The 23,789-nt window shown below is 43.5% G+C and overlaps 1 protein-coding gene across 1 annotated transcript in view; it reads left to right on the plus strand.

Moving 5' to 3' along the window:
- The window catches only part of citb (citron rho-interacting serine/threonine kinase b), a 34,166-nt gene extending 12,085 nt beyond the window's left edge, over positions 1-22,081 (plus strand). Inside the window, exons 5-41 of the mRNA XM_030765388.1 lie at positions 600-770; positions 1,190-1,243; positions 1,473-1,526; positions 1,745-1,885; positions 2,039-2,164; positions 2,791-2,886; positions 3,108-3,224; positions 3,676-3,785; positions 4,994-5,168; positions 5,355-5,552; positions 6,084-6,137; positions 8,474-8,671; positions 10,667-10,860; positions 11,038-11,173; positions 11,752-11,856; positions 12,316-12,456; positions 12,686-12,793; positions 12,978-13,176; positions 13,609-13,782; positions 14,200-14,223; positions 14,978-15,133; positions 15,652-15,832; positions 16,304-16,392; positions 16,766-16,870; positions 17,134-17,303; positions 17,468-17,521; positions 18,063-18,143; positions 18,348-18,483; positions 18,709-18,848; positions 19,005-19,097; positions 19,441-19,549; positions 20,092-20,220; positions 20,374-20,454; positions 20,645-20,723; positions 20,880-21,053; positions 21,489-21,795; positions 22,058-22,081. Of these exons, the coding sequence (XP_030621248.1) occupies positions 600-770; positions 1,190-1,243; positions 1,473-1,526; positions 1,745-1,885; positions 2,039-2,164; positions 2,791-2,886; positions 3,108-3,224; positions 3,676-3,785; positions 4,994-5,168; positions 5,355-5,552; positions 6,084-6,137; positions 8,474-8,671; positions 10,667-10,860; positions 11,038-11,173; positions 11,752-11,856; positions 12,316-12,456; positions 12,686-12,793; positions 12,978-13,176; positions 13,609-13,782; positions 14,200-14,223; positions 14,978-15,133; positions 15,652-15,832; positions 16,304-16,392; positions 16,766-16,870; positions 17,134-17,303; positions 17,468-17,521; positions 18,063-18,143; positions 18,348-18,483; positions 18,709-18,848; positions 19,005-19,097; positions 19,441-19,549; positions 20,092-20,220; positions 20,374-20,454; positions 20,645-20,723; positions 20,880-21,053; positions 21,489-21,795; positions 22,058-22,081 (4,683 nt within the window). The remainder of the gene's footprint in view (positions 1-599; positions 771-1,189; positions 1,244-1,472; positions 1,527-1,744; positions 1,886-2,038; positions 2,165-2,790; positions 2,887-3,107; positions 3,225-3,675; positions 3,786-4,993; positions 5,169-5,354; positions 5,553-6,083; positions 6,138-8,473; positions 8,672-10,666; positions 10,861-11,037; positions 11,174-11,751; positions 11,857-12,315; positions 12,457-12,685; positions 12,794-12,977; positions 13,177-13,608; positions 13,783-14,199; positions 14,224-14,977; positions 15,134-15,651; positions 15,833-16,303; positions 16,393-16,765; positions 16,871-17,133; positions 17,304-17,467; positions 17,522-18,062; positions 18,144-18,347; positions 18,484-18,708; positions 18,849-19,004; positions 19,098-19,440; positions 19,550-20,091; positions 20,221-20,373; positions 20,455-20,644; positions 20,724-20,879; positions 21,054-21,488; positions 21,796-22,057) is intronic.
- The last annotated feature ends 1,708 nt before the right edge of the window (positions 22,082-23,789 follow it).

Here is a 23,789-nt window from a genome sequence, read left to right on the forward strand (position 1 = left end):
AGAGCTTAGTTTTAAGGAGCGTAACTGAACCGGGTTTTAATTGACAAAGCCTGGAGCTGGAGCTGGTGCTGTCTGTCGCGCTTGTCTGAACTTTCCCTTCAGTGTAACCCCCTCTGAAATCCTCAAAGGCCTCAATGTGATTAGTGCTGTTCATTAGCCAGTGTGTGACTGCCTGATGGACTGCTATAGCACACTGCGTGCCCCCCCCCCCCCCCCCCCCCCCCCCCCCACCGAACAGGACGTGTAAATGAAATCTGTTTGCTGTAGCTAATGGGTGAACACAACACAAACGCTAAACGAGATTCTGACGAGACGTGGTCCCAGTCCTCCCCACCGTCTTCTGCTGTTGCGCTCTCCAAAATTTGTCTCGCTGGCAATGATTTAGTCCTTGTGTACCTTCTGAAACTGTTGAAATATTCATCGTTTCTGAGTTTTTAGATGCTCCGCCCCTTGCGCAACTTTACTTGAAACTTTTTTACGAGATTCTTTCATAAATAAAAAATTCTAAGCGCCTGGGACTTTTGTGTCTTCTGTTGAAAAGTTTCCTCGGTGTAGCTGTGGGCTTCTTTTTTTGTAAATACCTTTGTATCATTCTGAAGGAGTACCATGCCCAGCTAGAGGAGATGCGGGTGTCCATTCGCCAGTTGGAGGAGAACCTTTCGGCTGCCCGTCGCCGTAGTGACCTATACGAATCGGAATTGAAAGAATCACGCCAGACCAGTGAGGAACTAAAGAGAAAGGCTGCAGAATACCAGCAGAAGATCCAAAAGGTCAGGGGTCAGGGTTAGAGATTGGAAAAATAGCGTCAGAATGAATCTTCACTTTGTCCACATTCATATGGCCAAAATGACAGTTAGAACATGCACTACCAACACAGTGGCTTTGCTGATTGTTTATTTGTGTACCATTTGTAAACAGAATTCAGCATAAATACAAGAATAATGTTCTTTTAAGAAATAACTTACATTACTACCATGTATTTACACAGGTATTACACAGAAATAATTAAAAATGAACTGCAATTAAAAAATAAACTGGTTGATGAGAACTGTCAATCTCTCTTCCTTTTCGGTTGGCTCAAATGTATTTGGCTTTTGAAACTCTTTTTGTTGTTGTTGTTGTTGTTAAAGTGATCAATAGCTGATGAGAGGGATTTTCTCATTCGATATTGTATGTTATCTCTCCATAGGCCAAAGAGCAAGGCAAAGCTGAGGTGGAGGAGATCCTGACCAAACTTCAGAAGGTACTGGCTACTATGTACAGCAGTGCCTGCTTTGTCACAGAGAGGAATGAGTTTGCTAACTAATGTTGGATAGCACAATGTCACTGTTCAGTTTCAGTATCGTTTTTGTATTGTAGTATGATCATTTGTAGTGTGATTAAAACGTATATGCAACGGATTAGAAACTTGATTGCAAAGTTAACTTTGAGGCCTAACAATGAGTTGAATTTACTCTCCATTTCCTTCTTAGACTAATGTAGAACAACAATCAAAAATTCAAGAGCTTCAGGACAAACTTGAAAAGGTAAACAGAAACACAAAAAAAAAAAACCCCACCAATTCTCTATGTACTGAAGAATATCTTCAAAGGTAAATTCAAAGGGTTTCTTGTGGCTTCACCATATACATAATTAAGATCCCAGAAGATTAGACATAAAATTTACATCCTATGAAATTTATTTCGGCAAATTGAGTCGGGAATGTTTTTGGAAACCGATCAGAATTTGTTTCCTGACGTCCTAGGCTGTGAAGGCGAGCACGGAAGCCACGGAGATGCTGCAAAGCGTCCGTCAGGATAAAGAGCGCGTGGAGCGTGACCTGGAACGCCTGCAGACCAGAGAGGATTCGAGCGACAGCCTGCGCAGACGTCTCAGGGAGACCGAGGTGAGACATTTATGAATTATTGAAATATGATAAATAATCATGATGATTCATGCAAAAGATTATTTTTTAAAAAAATATATATATATATTTTTTACTGAATCTTCATCTGTAATTACGATTTTCTTTTTTTTTTTTAATCTGGGGGATGCGCAGGATGGCAGGAAGACGCTGGAGAACCAGGTGAAGAGGTTGGAACTGGTGGAGCGTAGGGAGAGTAAACTGAAAGAGGACATACAGACTAAATCGCAGCAGATTCAGCAGATGTCTGATAAAATCATGGTAAGACTGGAGGGGAGAAGGAGTCATGGTCTCACACTGTTCCCCACCAGGGTACACAGAGAGATTAACAAGTGTGTCCTTGGATAAACCAGGGAGAACCAGAAGAGAACAGAGAAACATGTCCTAAGAACTCCAAACACACGTACAAACTCCCTCTCTCTCCCTCTCTCTGCCGCTCTCTCTCCCTCTCACTCACTCACCTACCTAACTGGGCAGCAGCTCTGTAACCTTCCCTCCCTTCCCAGCATGCTCTCTGTGCCTGCACTGAGTCCAAAAGTAACAGATTGTGAGGATGGATCATCTCTCTCTCTCTGCTGGCAGGAATCATTTATGTCACGTTGGTTCATGTTGGGTTTGTTTTAATTTTAAAGACAACTGTGAGGTTACTCTTTTTGGATCAATGACTTTGATTCTTAATTCTTAATTATTTCATATTGTAACAGGGAAAGAATGTAGCAGAATGGTATATAATAGTATATGTCACAGATGCTCATGGTGTTTGCTATATGTATAGCGTGTTGGTCTGAGAATGTGCTTTAGTTTTGTATAGAGCGGCATCACCGGCATGCGTTTGCGTAATATCTGAGTTAAATATGTGATAATAGTTGTAAGATCCACGTGTTCAGGAACTGGAGGAGAGCTTGCGGGAAACTCAAGCCACAGCGCAACGTATGGAGACCCACCTGGAGCAGAAAGAGAAGCTCTATGAAGACAAAATCAAGGTGTTGACCCCAACACACCCTGTCTGCTGTCTCTATTACATAACTCATAAGTAAAATGCCTTTGGCAGGTATGCTCAGTATTTCTGTCAAGGTCGTACATACTACGTTGAGAGATGGTGGACTTTAATGAGCTGCCGTCCTTTGAAGAATTTTTGTGTTCTATAAAATGATTTAGATCGAAGCTGTGTTGAATGTTCGCCCTTGTGCTCATTTTATGGAAGGTTCTGGAAAACCAGATGAAAGCAGACATGGCTGATAAAGAGATGCTGGAGTCTAAGCAGAACACGTATGAGGAGGAGGCCAGGGAGAAGGCCAAGCTTATCAGCGAGCAGAAAGCGGTACAATCAATATCCAGACACAAACCAAACTCCAATTATTATTTTAAACTTGGACCGAGATCTTTCGCAGGGTAGATGAGGGCTGGTTGTAATGAGAAATGTCGAATGTTTAGATCAGTCTGTACTTGAAAAAGCGGACAAGGTGCTTTCAAAGTATGTAAACTATTTGGTTTTTGCTGTGTAGACCATCTTATTTCTTTTTCATAATCGTGTAGTAATTTAGGTTGTGTCCTTGAAGACTATAAATGAAAATATGTTTCTCATAGCCTACATATGATACAACTCAGCGGTGACCAGAAAATTCTTTTTCGTGAATCTTTTTCATTGAGATACAGTCAGAATAGCAGATAGTAGTTGCTAAATGACATTCTCAGTCAAGTGTCAATACTCAGTATTTAATATTCAGTATTCAGCACTGAATCTGATTGTTAACAATGATTTCTCCCTCTAGACCATCAATGCCATGGACTCTAAGATGAACAGCTTGGAGCAAAGGATTGCTGAACTCACTGAGGCTAATAAGCTAGCAGCTAATAGCAGCATCTATACCCAGAAGAACATGTGAGTTGATCAGAAGATGAACACTGCTGCATCGTTAATCTCCCCACCTCACTAAGTTTAATGCCTTTTCATTCTGCCTCTTGTGTATAGCTGGGTTTTTGTTTTGTTTTGTTTTTCTTAACTCTGATTTTTTAATGACTGTTTTGTTCTGACAGACTCACTTCTTTTTAGAAACACCCAACTTTGACCTACACTCACCAGCCAGTTTATGATGTATACCTACCTTTTATATCCATTAGACTATATATGTGTAACATTGCATACTGTAGCCCATTTTTGCCATGTACAATTTGTCAACCACCCTTTATCCCATTCATCAATGGTCAGTTTCTAACCCCAGGTAGTTAGTGTCTCAGTGGAATACGTGTATCAGGCATAGTGGCGCTGGGGTTTTTACACATATTAGTGTCACTGCTGGGTTGAGAGTGGTTCACAACCCAAAAATATACAACCAACAACAGTCCTGAGGTCAGAAACTGACCACTGATGAAGGGCTACATGATGGCAATGATGACAATGCATTCCCCTTCAAACTTAAAGGGAAATTTAAGTGTGTGGTTCCTGTCGTTGTGCATGTAAGGTTGATGCTTGACAACGCAATGTGAAACTGCATTTGTACTTAACTGCTGCAAAACATAGCCAGCTCGTCAGACAAATAACTGCTAACACAATAATAGTGACAAGATGACCTTATTTCTTTCAATTCAAGTATTGGTGGCGTTACGGCTTTCTTAAGGTCTCTTGGCTGTTGCTGTGGTGTTAACGGTAATTAATGAGAGGCAGTTTAACCTATGTTTACGGCATGACAGTGTACACTGACCGTCCGTTGGTGGTGTGCGAAAGGGCGGGACCTAAAGAAAAAAGGTCAAAGCAATGCAAACGCACACACAACGAATGGCGACTGTGGAAAGCAAAAGCCCATCCTGGACATTTTTGGCGATTTAGAAATCCAAATAAATAATATAAAATAGGAACACCCCCTGAGGATATACACATATAACATATTTGCTTTGGCCAGAAAAACTGAACAACATGTTTAATGGCTCTCAGATAAATAGTGTGAGTGTTTTCACCAAAACAGGCAGATCCATAATATATTTTCTTTCCCAAAAATAAGTTTAGGACATCTGCCCTTTTAGCACATTAAAAGCCTGAGTAAGTGGTGAACCTCTTCGAAAGACAATTCTCTCTTTGACTCTGATAAGCAGGAAAGCTCAGGAGGAGATGATCTCAGAGCTTCGACAGCAGAAGTTCTACCTGGAGTCCCAGGCTGGGAAACTGGAAGCCCAGAACGCCAAACTGGAAGAGCACTTGGAGAAGATGAGTCAGCAGGAGCAGACCAACAAGAGCAGAGTGATGGAGCTAGAAGCCAGACTTCGAGAGGTGAGACTTGACCGTGAAGAAAAACGAGAAAAGTCCTCAAATACCACATATCACCAAAAGAGAAGTTCTTCTTGTGTTTAGACACAGACTGATAAAATCATGGACGTGAGATCTTACATGTTTCAGTTCGATCATTTATTCACAATATTTGTGTTTGAGAGTACTCTCCGTTTCTCTCTCTGTTAGATTGGTCTGGAACACGAGGAGCAGAAGCTGGAGATCAAGCGTCAGGTGACAGAGTTGACGTTGTCACTGCAGGAGAGAGAGTCTCAGATCAGTAGCCTGCAGGCAGCTCGTCACGCCCTGGAGAGCCAGCTCCAGCAGGCAAAGACTGAGCTGGAGGAGACCACAGCAGAGGCCGAGGAGGAGATCACTGTACTCAGGGTGAGAGGCGAGGAGAGGAGAGGAGAGAAAAAAGAGTAAACACCACAGCTTAATAGCTCAGTCTAATGGTGTCATTTATCCACGTATATCGATATTCTCTTATGAGTGATTTCACATTAAGTTAATTATTGATTTCTGACTTAAGTGCCATTTCTATTTAATAGCACTAGTTCACCATCAACACTCTCTCTATATCCATACAAGATGCTGTTCTCTAACACTGATTTCACAGTGTTTCTTGAGAAAACCCATACACACAGCCACACACCCCTCAGCTTCATATTATCATGACTATTGCCAGTGACATCCTCTATAGTTTCATCTTCATCTCCGCACAATAGCTGTGTACATTTATGCATGATATCACACTCTTACTTCCAGTGCTAGACATCAATTCAAACCAATGACTGTGCTCTCAAGCATTTAAAAAAAACCCCACTCTGCACTATGATACAAAGCACCACTTTTGGTAAAGTACACACAATCTCTAAACGTAGTGACTTTTTTTTCCCCCTCTTTTTGTTTCTGAAGGCCCATCGCGATGAGATCCAGCGGAAGTACGATGCCCTGAGGGACAGCTGCGCGGTGAGTTACTAGGCTGTTCTAACCATTAACTGGCCCTTAAAATAGATTTCTGTACTGTTTTCTGTGGAATGATTCAGTCAGACAGCATAATGTGTCGTTGCGTAACTGATTGCAGGTGATCAATCTGACCCGCAACAGTTTGGTGATTTCCTTACATAAAGTACAAAACTGTTTCACTGTTCCATAGTTTCAGAACAGACATTGGGCGTTAAACATTGACTATCAACACTGTATGAGACAAATAATTTCCTTTTACCAGCATATCCTTTATTTCGTTGAAGGAGAATCTCTCTTTTTTTGTCTTTAATGACCATATCCAATCAAAATAAAGAGTAATTTTGATTGACTTCTACTTGTACGATTCTTTGAGTAAGGTGGCTTTCCTCTATAAAAGTTCTTATTGTTTTGTGGGAGAACATGAAAGAAACCTTCAGAGTGAGATTATTTACTTTACCTCTGGTGCTGCGTTTTCTTTGTCAACTAATACAGAACAGTCTTTCTGCCTTATCCTCCTGCCCTACTTTCACTGTCCTCCCACTCGCAAGCTGTTTGGAGATCGCTCATTCCGTGCCTTTAGCTGATCTGTCGTTATATTCTCCTTCAGCGCCTCCGTCTATTTTTGTAGAATGTACTTCTCTTTCAGGTCTTGTGTCTTAGCTCATCATTTGCTACATGGCTTTTGGATTGTGCTTTCGGCAGACAAAACGATTAAAAAATCGTACTATCTATACAGGTTTCCATTTACTCCTTCTTAGAGAAAGCAACACATCGCTAATCATCTTCGGTCAAGATTTTGGCGGCTTAAACCAAGAAAGAGGAGGAACGGAGGTAGCAGTAGATCGCCAGATGCTAAGTTAACATTTGCTGACCTTATCCGGTTTTTGAGGCGGGGGGTAAGGGGGGGGGGAGTTGACTGCTCTCTAGAGGAAGGGGATTAGAAGGGTTTTAAGAGGACAGATTGGTGAACATGAAGGGTCTTACTTCAGATGACTGATCTCTCAGTGAGTGATTCCACGGTCAGCACCATCGACCCCGGGGAGAGGGGAGGGGCAAAGAGAGTCGGACTGCAATGTGATCGACAGCGTACTTCACGGAAAGAGAGAGAGAGAAAAAGAAACATAAAGAGATTTAAGGGGGGGGGGGGTGACTTGATTTGGAGTTCATTGCTTTTTGTTTGATTCACTGTGCAACCACATTGTCGTGGCATGTGAAGCAGTAAAAACGCTGACCACCGTTTGGCGGGAAAGAGAGCGTGTGAATTATAAAGAATACAGAGAACAATATAGACGGCACAGTTATAAGTGATGTTTGATAACCCTCTGCTGTTTTAAGCCATTATCATGTTTTGAATACGCTAGAATATGCCGGCTGAGCAATCAGAGAACATTGCTACCGAGGTTCTACTCAAACCCTAATGGGGGGTTTTTTAAAGTGTGTTTTCACGGCTGTTACCCCCATGTCTGTTTGTATTTCCCTTTAAAAGTACTCCTGTGGATTTTCTGAATGTTTAGAAACATTAACAGTTCTCAGAGCATTAGTTTCTGTAGAGAGAGACTGTAGAACTGTGACCGGCAGACTGCTAAAGTGGGTCAGCGAGTCCTCCTGTGCCTTTAACGATTATGATGATGATGATAATAATAATCATAATAATAATAATAATAATGCAGAGCGAGCGCCTACGCCCGGTTTATTTGGCAGTATTCCTCTCCCATGTGTGAGCCAGCTCTCTTGACCATCTCCGCAGTCGCATGTTGAAGAGGATGAAGGCATAGCGTGGTTGTGCCACACCGTGCTTTTAAGTTGATCCGCAATTTGGATGTTTTACTTTCCGAAGGAAACCAGAAAATGACAGCCTTTTAAAAAAGAAATCAGTAATCCAAACTACTCGTCATAACAACATTACTGGCACTACAAATTTAGGGATGTTCTTATATACTATACAGGCAGAATGTTGACTGTCATATTTGATCAAAATTAAATATATATATATATATATATTCATATTTAATTCATTTATAAATATATATATATATATATATATATATATACTGTATATTAACATTTACAGAATGTTCTTATAAGATATAATTCCACACAGAGGACATGATGTGAGTCCCCATGAAAAAATGGAGCCAACAAAAAAAAAAATACTTCATCACTGTTTGAATGTCACATGAATGTTCACTCTCGCTGACAGAAATTCCCACAGCCACTGTTGGAGATGTACTTGCTATCCACACCTCAGGGCTGATAGTCAACGAGTGCAGTTTTACCGGGTTCATTGTCCTTGGCCCTGCAGGTATTGTGTGTGAGACCTTGTGTGTTCTGCTCCTCAGGTGATTACGGACCTGGAGGAACAACTAACCCAGCTGACCCAGGAGAACGCCGAGCTGAACCGACAGAACTTTTTCCTGTCCAAACAGCTGGACGAGGCCACTGATGCAAATGAAGAGCGCCTGCAGCTCAGCCAGGACGTAGACCGTCTCCGCAGGGAGGTCGCCGACAGAGAGATGCACCTCAATAACCAAAAACAGGTACACACACACACACACACACACACACACACACACATACACACACACACATACACACACACACACACACACACACACACACACACACACGCATATACACACCCACACGCATACATACACATACACATACACACACACACACACACACACACACACACAGACACACACACACACACACAGAGATACGTCCAGAATACATCCAGATGTAGTCATCCAAGACAACCACTCAAAAAAGTCGAACAGAGAGAAAAAATAGCGAGAGAGTAACGGAGTCCGGGAGAGACGATAAGATACGCGGCACAGATTGATCTTTTGTCTAGAGAGTTTATTACTTTGTAACACAGAAGAGAGACGGAGCAAAAAAAAAAAAGAAAGAGGGAAAGAGCGAGAGGAAGGGAGGGAAGGGGGGACATACTTGAGAGAAAGGAGAAAACAGAGAAACCCGTGTTCACACACCCTCTCAAATCTGATGATGCCGCTGAAAAACACAAACAATGCGGACGTCAGTAAGCTCGACACAAAGGAAGCTAATTAAACTGGAAAATTTACTGGAATATTCTTTTGTTTTGTTGGCTGTGTTGGAGAGCCAGGAGAGGAGAGGAGAGAGCGAGAGAGAGAGAGAGAGAGAGAGAGAGAGAGAGAGAGAGAGAGAGAGAGAGAGAAGAGGCAGCGAGAAGCACTGGTTTAGGTTTGTGGGCGGCAGCGCGTGTGTGGGTGTGCAGCATCTCCATCCTAGCTCTTGTATAACAGGGGGGATGTAATCATAGTCGCAGGTGGGAGGGGAGAGATGTGTCATAAGCGATTCGCAGGTCGAGCTGGCCTCGGCTGCGCGGACTTCACAGAGACCGCTAGCGCGCCGGCTATATTTGGAGGCTCTCTCCTCTCATTACGATGCTCTTCTCCCGTGTCAGTCTTAGACAGCTCGCTCGGAAGAATGAAATCGGGCTCTGCCGGAGACAGTCACTTAAAAACGCAGTCTCAGGCGTGCCACGTCTCCAGGAATTTTCCAGAATATGAATGTGAAATTCTTGGGCTTCTGCATTCAACTGCAACAAATGCAGAAGCTTCTAAAAATGTTCACCTTGTTGGTCCTACTTCTGTCAATTGCCTTACATTCAAGTGGTTAATATAATGAGTACATTAGTACACTATAATTACTGTACAGATTGTTACATAATCACAACTGGTTTATAACAATGCACAGTGGCAATAACAGGTAAAAGCCACTAGGGCATAACAAACTTCCGTCGCAAACACTTCATAGACGCTAATACGTCTTGGTGTTAAGTATCTAAATGAAGTGGTTCTAATTATTCATGACTCAAGTAGTATGTCCCAATGTCTCAAGAACTGTTAAGTGCCCTTGGCTTAAGTAGTTTTGAGTGTCCATGGCCAAGACAGTGTTAAGTACCCTAGGCCAAGACAGTGTTAAGTACCCTAGGCCAAGACAGTGTTAAGTACCCTAGGCCAAGACAGTGTTAAGTACCCATAGCCAAAGCCCTGAAACACATCTGTAGCATTGTTAACTGTCTGTAGATAATGCCATGTTGAGTATATGTTACTGAGTGAGTGTTAAGTTCCTGTAGCTGATACAGTTCTGAGTATATGCGACTGAGTGAGTGTTAAGTTCCTGTAGCTGATACAGTTCTGAGTATATGTGACTGAGTGAGTGTTAAGTTCCTGTAGCTGATACAGTTCTGAGTGTATGTGACTGAGTGAGTGTTAAGTTCCTGTAGCTGATACAGTTCTGAGTGTATGTGACTGAGTGAGTGTTAAGTTCCTGTAGCTGATACAGTTCTGAGTATATGTAACTGGGTGAGGGTTAAGTTCCTGAAGCTGATACAGTTCTGAGTATATGTAACTGAGTGAGGGTTTAGTTCCTGAAGCTGATACAGTTCTGAGTATATGTAACTGAGTGAGGGTTTAGTTCCTGAAGCTGTTACAGTTCTGAGTATATATGTGACTGAGTGACGGTTGGCCTGTCTCTGTGCACAGAACATTGAGACTCTGAAGACAACATGTACAATGCTGGAAGAGCAGGTGGTGGAGCTGGAAACGCTGAATGATGAACTGATGGAGAAAGAGAGGCAATGGGAGGCCTGGAGAACAGCCCTGGAGGAGGAGAAGACTCAGGCTGAGCGCAGAGTCAGAGACCTTCAACGGCAACTGGACACAGAGAAACAGAACAGGTTATCCACACATTCATTCACATTAGGAACTGCTAACATCCTATAGCAAATGTCGCGTAATGTACACTGACATTACAGATGTGATCAAAGATTCTCTCTCTCCCCCTCTGTCTTTCTCTCTCCTTCTCTCTCTCTTTCTCTCTCTCTCGCTCTCTCTCTGTCTCTCTCTTTCTTTAGGTTGCGTGCTGACCAGCGCAGTACAGAATCTCGTCAGGCCGTCGACTTGGCCGTGAAAGAGCACAAAGCTGAGATCCTGGCTCTGCAGCAGGCTCTGAAGGACCAGAAACTGAAGGCCGAGGGCCTCTCTGACACGGTACACCCATCTGTATCTCTTCCCCTCTATTTCTCTCTCTCTCTCTCTCTCTATCCACATCCGTCTATCTAATCTATCCATACTCCTGTCATGTTTATCAGTTTATTCATCCTTCCGGTCATCTCCCCGTCTGGATCTTCTCCCCTCGTATTTTCCTCATCCATCCATCCGTCCGTTTCCCTGTTTCAAGTCTGCGTTTAATCCTATTAAACCCTTGCATTGGATTCGTCTTTGCGAATGATATATATGAACCTTGTCTCGTCATCTTGATATTGTCGATGCCTTGCCAACTCTCTCTCTCTCTCTCTCTCTCTCTCTCTCTCTCACTCTCTCTCTCTCTCTATCTATCACTCTGTGCCAGTCACCATGTTCATTTCCCTGTCTGCCTATAAGTTTATCTGTCCGTCTTCCGTCGTGTCCCGTGTGTGTCTCTCCGTGGACGCGTGTTCCCGTCTCCGTCTGCGTTCTCTGTGTGTGTAGCATGTGAGGATGGGCTGGTGTTGGGTGAAAGAGTAAGGGGGGGGGGGGGGGGGGGGGGCTGAGTGCTCTTCTCTCTCCGTACTGTCTTCTCTCTTCAGCTGAGTGATCTGGAGAAGAAACATGCCATGTTGGAGATGAATGCCCGCAGCCTGCAGCAGAAGCTTGAGACAGAGAGAGAAATGAAACAGAGACTGATGGATGAGGTAATGTATCTTTAATGGAGCATTACAAGCAAGCGGAGCTTTAAGTCTCGAGGAAGGAACCACTGTGAGGGACGCCAGAGATTCAGTATACTTAGAGCATGAAATATCGTTTTGAGACAGAGATAGAGTGTGCTCTTCCGACGCACACGTAGACCATAGAATATGAAAAGTGAGGCTAACTTAAATATAATTCACACGTTCATTCTTTAATTCATACATTATAGCTTTTTTGAATAATCCCAACTCTTGGGTCCTCGTAGATTCGATACCTGGGCCTAACTTTTGAGTCGAGATTACTCAAAAAAGTTGCCTTATACATCTGAGTTAGCCTAACTTTTTGCAATGAAAAGCTTGTGAATTGTGTATCAACTCATGTTAGGAGTTTTCAGCTCCTCAGCAGCTGAAGCTAGATGTCGTGAATAACTGCGGACATGTGTTTGCATGCGTTACGTCACACAGCAAGCCAAGCTGCAGCAGCAGATGGACATGCAGAAGAATCACATCTTCCGGCTGACTCAGGGCCTGCAGGACGCGCTGGACCAGACGGACCTGCTGAAGACGGAGAGAACCGACCTGGAGTACCAGCTAGAGAACATCCAGGTAAAACGCACACCCCAACACGCTGCTTCACTGTTTATCACCAAACACCGCATTTTTCAAAAGCCAACATTTAGAAAAAGAAAAAAAAAAAGCCAACGGCATCTTCAAAATGACGTATCTTTGGTTTGGCTTGTTTTTGATGCCGTCTTAAATTGGAGCGAGAGCCGAAAGATGAAGTTCGTTTGAGGCGGTTAGCGTCAAACCAAGTTCTCTTGGCTTTCCTTCACAGGCAGTCTACTCTCACGAGAAGGTGAAGATGGAGGGGACCATAACTCAGCAGACCAAGCTCATAGACTTCCTGCAGGCCAAGGTAGACCATCCCTCTAAGAAGAAAAAGGTCAGAATCATTCACTGCTGTGAACCAACTGTATGAGAGCATGCGGAAAAGCATTGATAATACATTTTCTGCCTGCCGAAAAGAAAAAAAACATAGGACCCTCAGTTAGCGAGACAATGTTCAAGTCCTGCCAACGGTGTTTGTGAACCTGGGCAGTTCACTGTTTTGTCTGGGGTCGCGGCAGGGCATTTTCGGAGGCAGACGTCGGGAGGACCTGTTGGCGGCGCTCGCGGCCCAAGGGCAGACCCAGGTACCCGCGGTGCCCGCCGTCACGCCTGTGCCGTTGCAGTACAGCGATTTGAAAGCGGCTTTGGAGAAGGAGCGCGCTCGATGTTCAGAGCTGGAGGACGCTCTGCAGAAAACTCGCCTGGAACTTCGGGAGGGTGAGTCATACTCACAGTAGTTTTTGGGGGGTTTTTTTTAGACCTTTTAAACTTTAATAAACTCTGAGCTGGTTTAAGGCCAAAGGCTGTTGTAATACTCATCTAGAAAAAAAATTGTTTCTTTTGACCTTGGAACCACGGTGAAAAGCCTTATAGACTGTAATATTGGATTCTGTGGCTACTGCAGGTGCTAAAGAGCTAATGAAATTATCTGTCCTCAAAAACAAATCACCTAATACAAAGAAATACTCTGTGGATGAACCTTGAGTACATTTGATCTCTGCAGTTCTGTCCTTAGTTTACCTAATTCAACCCCCCCCCTTTCCCTCTCCCCTCTCTCTCTCCCTCTCGCCCCCCCCCCCCCCCCGTCTTTCTCTCTCTCTCTCTCTCTCTCTCCCTCTCTCCCTCTCTCTCTCTCTCTCTCTCTCTCAGCCATGCAGTTAAACAAAGCTCTTGAGCACACTGGCACCCCTGCGACCCCAGGCCTGGCTCGTCAGCAGCTCATGATGTCCACCAAATCCAACAAGTCACCAGAGCACCAGCCCAACCCCGCCGTCCTGGCTCCATCCAGCTCGGGCCGCAGGAAGGAGGTCTCCAACCCAGATGGTCAGTTAGTTTCAGCTCAGCGTGGTCCATCTTACCGGGGACCCTGCTCACTGGCCTCAGATCTAGCTTGCAATAGTCTAGACAGTTGACGGTCTCACAGTCTATTAGCTAAAATATGTTGAGGGCTTTCTGTGCATGATAATGGAGATGGAGAATTGAGTTTCAAGAGAACATTTTCTCAAAAGCAAATGCACGGAGCGTTTTTTTTTTTGTTTTTTTTGGACCATTGTGCACAGAGAATACATAATTAAGGTGTTGCACTGCCCAGACTGCAATATACCTTTGATTCATTTCATAGAGTAGAGATTTCGTTTTTCTAAATGGAGTGTGTTTTTTTTTTCTTCTGTGGTGTTATCTGTACAAATGGTATCACTGGTGCTTTTCCATTCTTACTGTCTTTTTCTCACTTTCCTATAGAGAAAAGGAGAGTGACTTTTGAAAGTAAGTCCTTATATAACAGGCTTAGTTAGCACTGTGACATCTACCCTCTCCTTCTCTTTCTTCCCTGTCACTCCTAAGATAATCCAGTTAGCTATAAAATGACAAAAATTTCAGCTAGATATGTGGAGTCCTGAATGCTGGAGCTGAAATCTTACCTTATATGGTAGTCGAAATATACAGAACCTAGTGGTTGACAGACAACACAGCTACAACATATCTGCATCCATTATTAATCTTTTTATTCGAGGTGTATTTCGAGTGCTTTTTTTTGTTCTTTTTTCTTCTTTTTCTTTTAACTTGATGGAAGCACCATCATGATCAAGTAGTATGCTCTTTAGTGACGGAGGGCTCTTGACCGTCAAACTTTTCCCTGGTCTGAATGCAAGGCTTGAAAAAATCTGAAGCATGTTGCTGTCATATGTGCAGATGTTGCGATGTTTACCCGCTGAAATCTTTCTCATGCTTCTATGATCCAAGCCTAGACTCATTGTTCCCGGCTGAATTCTTCCACATTCTGCGCAACTCTGCGTCCAGAATGTAGGAAAATGTGAATGCATGCATTTCCTAAGCTGCATGTCGCCACAAAGCAAGCGATCGCTGTTTACCGACAACGTCATTCGAGCTAATAGTTCGCTCTTCTTCTTAGGCTGAAGGATAGACGCAACAGCGGTAGCTGTTTTTTTTTTGTACTGATATAAAAGCGTATTTCTGTCATAGCGCTAAACGCGCCCGTGTTCTTATTGGTTCTACGCAGAGTACGGGCGACGCGCGAAGGAACGGATTCACCACAGTACTCACGGTACCCACAACACACCTCACCGCTTCACTCAGGGGCTGAACATGAGAGCTGCCAGATGCACCGTGTGTCTAGACACCGTCCACTTCGGCCGGCAGGCTGCTACCTGCATTGGTAAATAAATAAATAAACCATAGTCTCTAATCCTCTAATACTGTCTTTAAAAAAAAAAAAAAACTTTGTAGTTTTGCTGTTTGCCATCAACTATCACTCCACCTATCACAGCGACGGGCTTCAACTCTATTGAGACAGACAAGTGTGGCAGACTATAAATTATGGTTCTCTGATAGCTGTGGCTTCGTTGTCCTTCATTGTCATCTCACATTATTGATGAATGAATCACTTCACAGTGAGAATGTGACAGGGGGGGATGTTTGTGACTTACAAAATGTCATTATGTCATCACGCCGCGCAGTAATAGCACCTTTTCATGTCGTGTGAGAAAATTGATCTTCGTCAAACGTTTAAGCCGTTCTCTGACGGTTTAGACATCGCCGAGAGAAAGGCTGTGCCCGTAATGGAGGCATGTGTAATTTTTGTCATATATCCTCGTTCTCTGTGTGTGTTTCTTTACTCCCTTTTGTAACGATCCTTCCGTCAGTAGTTTAAACATCTTTTCTCTCCCGCCTTAGAATGTCACGCTTTGTGTCACCCAAAATGCTCCCCCTACCTCCCATCCGCCTGTGGCGTACCTACCGACTACGCCCTGCACCTCTCCGAGGCCCTGCTGCGTGAGAAGGGCAACTCTTCTGGACTGCCGCTCAAGGAGACAGGAGCTCACATGCGTCTGGAGGGCTGGATGAAGCAGCCCAGGTATTGATCGGGGCAACACAAAGATGACCCGCGGGTCACGGGGTTAAGAACTCAAATGCTCATACGCGACGCTCAGGTGTCGTGCGGTCAGAGGGAGAAACTATGGTAGGTCAAAATGAAGGAATGTTTGGGGGGGGGAGTGAGCTACGTGAACATAACGCGTTCACTCAGAAAAAAGCACGTCATTATGACGCTGTGGCGTCCGCAGTTCTTCATTCACAAGATTAAACGTAGGGAAATAATGAAGCCCATAACGACATAACCCTAACCCTAAACCATGCCAAGAAAAACGACTTCGGTCCGGCGTTGACCGCTCACCTCTTTGACTCTGTTCTTATGTTTGCTCTGTGCTTTTTGGCGTAGTATTGCCTGTCTTAGTCTCTGACATCAGCTTAGTCAGCTTGGCAAGTGTACACCAGTGGATAATCTCTTCCGTCTGCTCGGAGAGTAAATCTGTGTCTGTTCATCCAGGAACGGGAAACGCGGTCAGGGCTGGGAGAGGAAGTATGTGGTGCTGGAGGGAACCAAAGTGATCGTTTACGAAACGGAGCCCAGAGAAGGTGGCGTTTGTCGCTCTTTCGCTCTTTTACTTCACCCAGAGCTGTATAGGACACTTTAAAATAAAGTGAAATAAATTCAATAAGATGTGTTGTAATATCTTTTAAACTGCATCACTCTCGTAGGCTTTCACTTACTGTTTTTTTTTCTTTTAAAATACCAGTATTTGCAAGAACAGTGCTCACAGAAGAAAAATCGCTGCCATTGTAGTATTATAATACATAGTTATTCAAGTCATGTGACTTAAGGGGCACCCATAGCACAACACATATATGTAGCCTGTAAATCCATTGAGTATACTCTTCCAATACACAGTTCTGGGATTCGTTGGACAATTAGAGTGAAGTCTCTCGTATAACTTTGGTGCTGTTTCAGACTCAGTGAAGCCCCTGGATGAGTTTGATCTGTGTGTAACGGATGGAGACGTGATCGTACACGGGTCTGTAGGCGCCTCAGAGCTGCCCAACACAGCCAAGTCAGGTAAGAGCTAAGCCTTTCATTTTTACACGGTATATTCCCCTTAGAAACATCCAACTATCTTCAGTACTCTAGCATAATTCACTTTTTCTTTTAAGAATACATTTGAGCAGAAGTGGCTTTGAAGTTCAACATTTCAGTGCTTCAGGTGTGATTTGGTTTTGTGGTGCGCCCACACAAGCGGGATGATGTTTGACAGACGTTATAAGGGCAAAAAACACGAAGAGACAAAGGAACATGTCTGATTTGGGCCTTGGTGTGTCCAGATATCGCGTTTGTGCTGAAGCTGGAGTCTCACCCCCACACGGCCTGCTGGCCGGGACAGACGCTTTACCTCATGTCCTCCAGTTTCCAAGAGAAGCAGCGTTGGGTGGCCGTGCTGGAGGCCACCGTAGCTAGCGCGCGAGGCTCACGTGAAAAAGCTGAGGCTGATGCAGTAAGTAGGAGCCCTGGGCAGCTGGAGACACAGATCGAGAACCCTAAAACACACCATTGCTCACGTCATCAGTGCAACGATAATACCTTTTAAGGCCATGATCGTTAAGTGGTGGTTAGTTTGATTCATTCTCTTCATACCTTCATGTTTTGCTATGCCCGTAGGGTCATATTTGCAGGCTAAGGCAAAGAACAATGATAATTTCTCCCCTGGTACAGGTAAAAAGCTACTGAAAGTTGCCTTTTGCCCTGAGGACAAAATGAATGAGTTACTGTTTGGAATCTTTCTTTTTTTTTTTTTTCAATAAGCAGTCAAGTTGACAAGCCAAATTTCACATCTCTTGTCAATTCAGTTTTTATTGCACGTTTAACATCATTAGGCAGAATTAATTGCCTTGTGCGAGATCGCTTTTTGCATCCAGACACAAAATCTATTATTCTGCTCAATGTATACCTCTTCCCTCCGGCAAAATCCTGCTGCCTACCTTTGTGCCCCAAAAAACCCACAAACTTTTTACCTATACTTTCCAACAAGGCTCAGGTTTTTCCTGTACCTCCCACATGGAGCTTGTTCACGTCTTGATTCTGTTATCCTACAACATTTTATGTGTTTGTTTGTTTGTTTGTTTTGTCTTTTTTTTTTTCTTTGTCGTTCCCTGCACCGAGTGTTCTTGTCACTGCAAATTACATATTCACAGTAATGTTTGTGGATATATCTGCCAATCACCATAACACTTCACATTTCTGCCCACAAACACAGAAACTGCTGGGGAATTCTCTGCTTAAACTGGAGGGAGACGACAGGTTGGACATAAACTGCACCCTTCCCCTGACCGACCAGGTATCCAAAATGACGTCAATAATGCTTCAGATTTTTTTTTGTTTCATGATTCGGGGCGCCGCTGGGCACGTCGAGCGTTAAAGGCAGTGGATTTCTAATCACGCTTGAAATGTCTGCTTTCCTTCATTTTTGAGCTTCTTGTGCTTTTTTTTCTTTTTTTTTTTTTTTTGGTGTTTCTGATTTTTGGTTCTTCTGTCCCCACAGGTGGTTCTGGTGGGTTCTGAGGAGGGCCTGTATGCTCTGAATGTCATTAAGAACTCTCTGACCCACATCCCAGGCCTGGGCTCCGTCTTTCAGATCTACATCATTAAAGAGCATGAGAAACTGCTGATGATTGTGGGTGAGTTGAGTCGACAGGTCCAACCGTACCATCAGATCCAGAGATCCAGATACCATCCAGAGAGTACTGTTACCATCAATAGCTGATTAAACGTACCACTAGTGGTGGAATCTGAGTCTAAATTTCAGCCCTGTTCTATTTGTTTTTAGGGCATGTAGCCAATGCTATTACTATGAAGTACTGTTGAAAGTTTTGGGAACTGTAATGGCACACTTTGTCCTGTAGGGGATGAGAGGGCGCTGTGTCTCGTGGAGATAAAGAAGGTGAAGCAGTCTTTGGCTCAGTCACATCTACCCACCCTGCCAGAGATTGTCCCGTATATCTTTGAGACGGTTAAGGGCTGTCACCTGTTCGCTGCAGGCAGGGTAAGGTGAACAGCATTGGCTGAGATGTTCCTCGGCATTGTCAAGTACGGACACAAACTGAACCTGTCGTTGCTATACGCCTTCATCTTACTAGCGTATGTATTTAGGATGATGGTCGGAAATCGTTAAGATGGAATGTTCTTGAATGTCCCTCAGATTGAAAACGGCCCCTGTATCTGCGCCGCTATGCCCAACAAGGTTACCGTCCTACGCTACAACGACAATCTGAACAAATTCTGCATTCGCAAGGTATGTCAAGGTTGCCTCCTTTCTGTTTCAGGGAAACCTTACAAATAACAAGAAACAAGTAACAAGCTCTTACAAAGACTGAAACTGATAGGAATCGAACAAATAGGATGTCCCCTTCACGGTCTGCTTTTAACCAAGCGTTTCTCTTGTATGAGCAAGCTTTCTTATTATTATTTGTGAAGAGCGGCGACAGTCCGAAATCCCTGCGCGCTTGTATTGGACACGGCTCTTGTCTCAGACCCCGGGTATCGGTCTTAATGATCTCCCAAGCGGCGGTGCTGCTTTGTGGTCAGGCGCTCTCTTCCTGCCCTAATGATGTGTCCTCTCTGTGCGACTCTCTCAGGAGATAGAGACCCTGGAGCCTTGCAGCTGTATTCACTTCACCAGCTACAGCATCATCATTGGCACCAACAAGTTCTATGAGATTGAGATGAAGCAGTACGTGCTGGAGGGTAAGTGGTGCAGTTATGAAGTGCGGGTCGTGATTTCAGTTCGATGGAATGTTTGTGGTGGGTTTTAGTTGTTAGGCATTATCACGAGAAAACAGATTTTTTTTTGAAAAAAAAAATAGTTGAAGGCTTATCCGTTTTCTAACCGTAGCGTATTCGGTGCGTTCCGATTGTTTTGACAACTACATTTCAAGACGGTGGGAATGGTTTGTTTAAAAGTGGGGGAAAAAATAGGAGCATGTGAGGACAGTCTCCAGCCAGCTCAATTCTCAGACTTTCCTTCACCCCACATACTCCCAGTGTTTCCAGCTATAAGGCCAACATAAGGCTAAAACGAATGTTTAAACTTTAAAAGTGAATTTACTGAATACTTAACTGCACACTGAACATTCAAAGCATGAGGTGAGTTTGCGTAACCGTTTACACACTGATCATCGAGAAAAAAGTAGATGGCGTTAAGACACACACACACACGTTGTCATTTAGTGTGTGCCGGTGTGAAGTATTGGGCTCATATGTGGTTCTTCTCTTTATTTTTTCCCCAGAGTTCCTGGATAAGAACGATGTGTCCCTGGCTTCGGCTGTATTTGCCGCCTCCTCCCACTGCTACCCCATTGCTATTGTGCAGGTCTCCAGTACCCCACAGAAGGAAGAGTACCTGCTCTGCTTCCATGGTTAGCTTTCCTTTCTCTCTTTCGCTGTTATTCCTTCATTTTCGATCATGCACAGGCGGTTCGGTTCGGTTACAGAGGTTATATATCCGTGAACGTATTGCTTTACCGTCGAAAGGAAACGTTGCATTTTAAGACGCGTCTCCCTTACGGCAGAGTTTGGAGTGTTTGTTGACGCGTATGGCCGAAGAACCCGCCCGGATGACATCAAATGGAGCCGTCTTCCCTTGTCATTTGGTGCGTCAGCATCGTTTGGAGAATATTTAATGCATAGCAAGTTTTTGATATTGATATTATTCATGTCTGATACATTTAGGACCTGATTTACAGTTACTACCTGCACTAGATTTGTACGGCTGTAGATCCCTTAATTATAGGATTAACTGGATTTTTCTTTCAGTAATCCTAATTTCTTTCCATGCCTCAGCCTTCAGGGAGCCCTACCTGTTTGTGATTTATTTCAACTCATTGGACATCATTGAGCTCCAGGGACACGCTGCTCTCGGGTAACACTCCCACTCAGCGGCTTAGTCATTAAGATACAGGGGCGGATTAATTGCCGCATGCACCTGTTGTCATGCATGACATAATTATTATAACAATAACAGGAAAAACGTTCCGTCACCTGGCCGAACTTGACATTTTCTTTTGACGCATTACAGAGCCTCCGCACAAGTCCACCTGGAAATTCCGAATCCACGGTACCTGGGTCCAGCTATCTCGTCCGGTGCTATCTACCTGGCCTCCTCCTATCAGAACAAACTAAGGGTGATCTGCTGTAAGGGAAGCCTGGTTCGGGAGTCCGGAGAGCTCCAGAGGACCGGCTCCAGCCGCAGGTGAGAGATCGACTTCAAAAACCGTGGTGGATCGTGATGAGTTCAATAACGTTTTTTGGTTTCAGGCACAAGGATTAAGTTTGATCTTAGACAGATTCACGTTTCAAAATGCTTTTTAGTGAAAAATGAAGCAGAATTCTACCTTTAAACCTGACCTGTAAAGAATATTTCATATTTAAGCACAACATTACGATACAGGACTGATATGGTAGTTTTGTCATCAGTAGGTCGAGGCTTCAAATTATTAAATTATTAAATTATTAAATTATTAAATTATATCGCATTTCATGTCGTAAAATATTCGACATGATCCAATATCTTATGATACTGATATCATTTTTGCACTTCAGTTTAGATATGATAAAACATTAAAATGTAATATTACCCCTTTTGATTGGAATTAAACTCTTCGGTAACCTCTGATCTACACAGCAGTCCAAATAAGCGTGGCCCCCCCACATACACTGAGCACATCTCTAAACGTCTGGCCTCAAGCCCAGCCGCTCAGGAGGGGGGCGGTCTTCACCGGGAGCCCAGCACCCCTCACCGTTACCGCGAGGGCCGTACCGAGTTCCGCAGGGACAAGTCTCCCGCTCGGCCCCTGGACCGGGAGAAATCCCCCGGCAGGGTGCTGGACAGCCGCAGAGAGAGGTCCCCTGGTCGGGGGTTCGAGGAACGAGAACGCGACCGCACAAGGCTCCACACTAGCTCAGTCCGCACCCAGCTCACGCCCGTCAACAAGGTACGAATGAGGCACTGCCATATCAACTGTGTATCCTCCTAAAAAAAAAAAAAAAAAAAGCCACCAGGTTGCATATATACACCACGTATATATCCACTGGTCTGATCTTAGCCATTGCATTCCTTGTGTAAGAGAGAGGGATGCTCAGGGCGAGAACATTTTTTTTTTTTTTTTTTTTGGTTTAGAGAATTTGTGCTGATGGCTAGCAGGCCGACATCATTCTTGAACTTTTGAACTCTCTCTGTCCCTGGTGCTGGTGTAGGTGTGGGACCAGTCTTCGGTCTGAGGTTGAAACCGAGCCCTTATAATGAAGATGCGGAGTATGAGCCATCGTCCACTCCGATCGCGGATGGACACGCCATTTTTCGGGGCGACTCGTTTTAACTATGAACTTTATACCACCTTCATTTGCCTGTAAAAACGTGAGCAGAGCCATCTTCGTCTTTTGCTTTCGACCGAAATATACACGCAGTTATACCTGGGACATCCCCCCCCACACACACGTTTATTTATGAAGGTCAATGAAGAATAGCCGAAGATTCAAAAGCTCAACCAATCACAGACGTCTTAAAAGCACACGACGGATAGTACATTCGGCGTCAATGGTGTAAATTTATCGATTCCAGTTTTTATAGTAAAAGGGAACAAGTGGATTGATAAAGTGAAGTCTATTTTTTATGAAAAATGTGTTTGCAATAGGAGTTGAAGCCAGGGTTTCCTATAGGAACGTCAATGTACATAAATCTCTCTCATATTTTACTTTACTCTGCTACAGTAGAATAATGACCGTATGGTTTGGCTGCTTCAAGTAATTTGTCAGTCGTGTTTTTGTTTGGATCAATTTTATACGATTCGTGTGACTGACAGACAATATGATCTAAATGCATACTGTACTATAAAGCAAAAACTTTTCAGTGCTTGTCAGACTTTTTTTTTTTTTTAAAGGGAGACAAGATATGTTCTGCTACAAGTGTCCTTGTGTTGTTTTAGGAAATCTACAGTATTTTTGTGGAATAATTAATAAAGCGTTGCTTTTATGACACATATTGAAGACTCCAGACTGGCCGACCTGCTCTTCTGGAATCTTCCGCTGCTTAATATACAGGTGTTCTGTTCTGCTGTGCTGTGAACAATAAGGTTCAGTAGCCCTCAGGGTTGTGAGAGAACTACAATTTTTGCTTCCTCTTCTTGTCAAAATATTAGCACAGCTACAGCACTAAAAATTTACAAATAATCTAAAGAAATTGTGACCAAAACAAACAAACAAAAAAAAAATGTGTGTTCACGTCAAAAAGCATGAGCAATTCTTCCTTGATTTCTGGATTTTTTTTCTCTCTCTCTCTCTCATATATATATACATATATTTACTTATATTATGTATTTGAAGAGTATACTTATTGGTGTTAAACAAGAATAAAAAAAACCAAACTTTTCTTGTTTTTTAAAAAATGTTGAAGTACATTAAATGTTAGAGAGTTAACCACCAGATTCCCCTGCTTTTGTGTTTTGTTTTTGATACACAACACTTTATATAGTATCAAATGAAATCTTTTAAACTGAATCTAATGATACATGACACATGATCCATGACTGCTATAATTACGAAAGTTTCAACGTATCATATTTTACATAGAAAATGTATCCGGTTTTGCCTAAGAGACAGAGGGTTGGCACCATCATGTGCTTTAAATTCTGTAATATACTGCTTTTGAAATGGTTCCAAGATAAATGAATTCATTCAAACCACGGCAGGAAGACTGGGTACAGAAAGCTGTTTTTGGTAGTTACTGAGCTATCCTCTAAAGAAGTAGACAGAAACAGAGCTCTCCAAACCGAACAGAGAGAAGGAGAGAGAGCAACTGTATGTGTCAGATCCCTAGAAAGGTGACACACGTATTCTTATTAACTCATGGGTCCCTTACCTGCTGTCTGACTGGGTTGTACCGACACCTGTGGGCCTTGTGACCTTAGGACCTTACGGACATTGGAAGAAT

Source organism: Chanos chanos, chromosome 1 (genome assembly GCF_902362185.1).
Source record: "Chanos chanos chromosome 1, fChaCha1.1, whole genome shotgun sequence".
Lineage (NCBI taxonomy): Eukaryota > Metazoa > Chordata > Actinopteri > Gonorynchiformes > Chanidae > Chanos > Chanos chanos.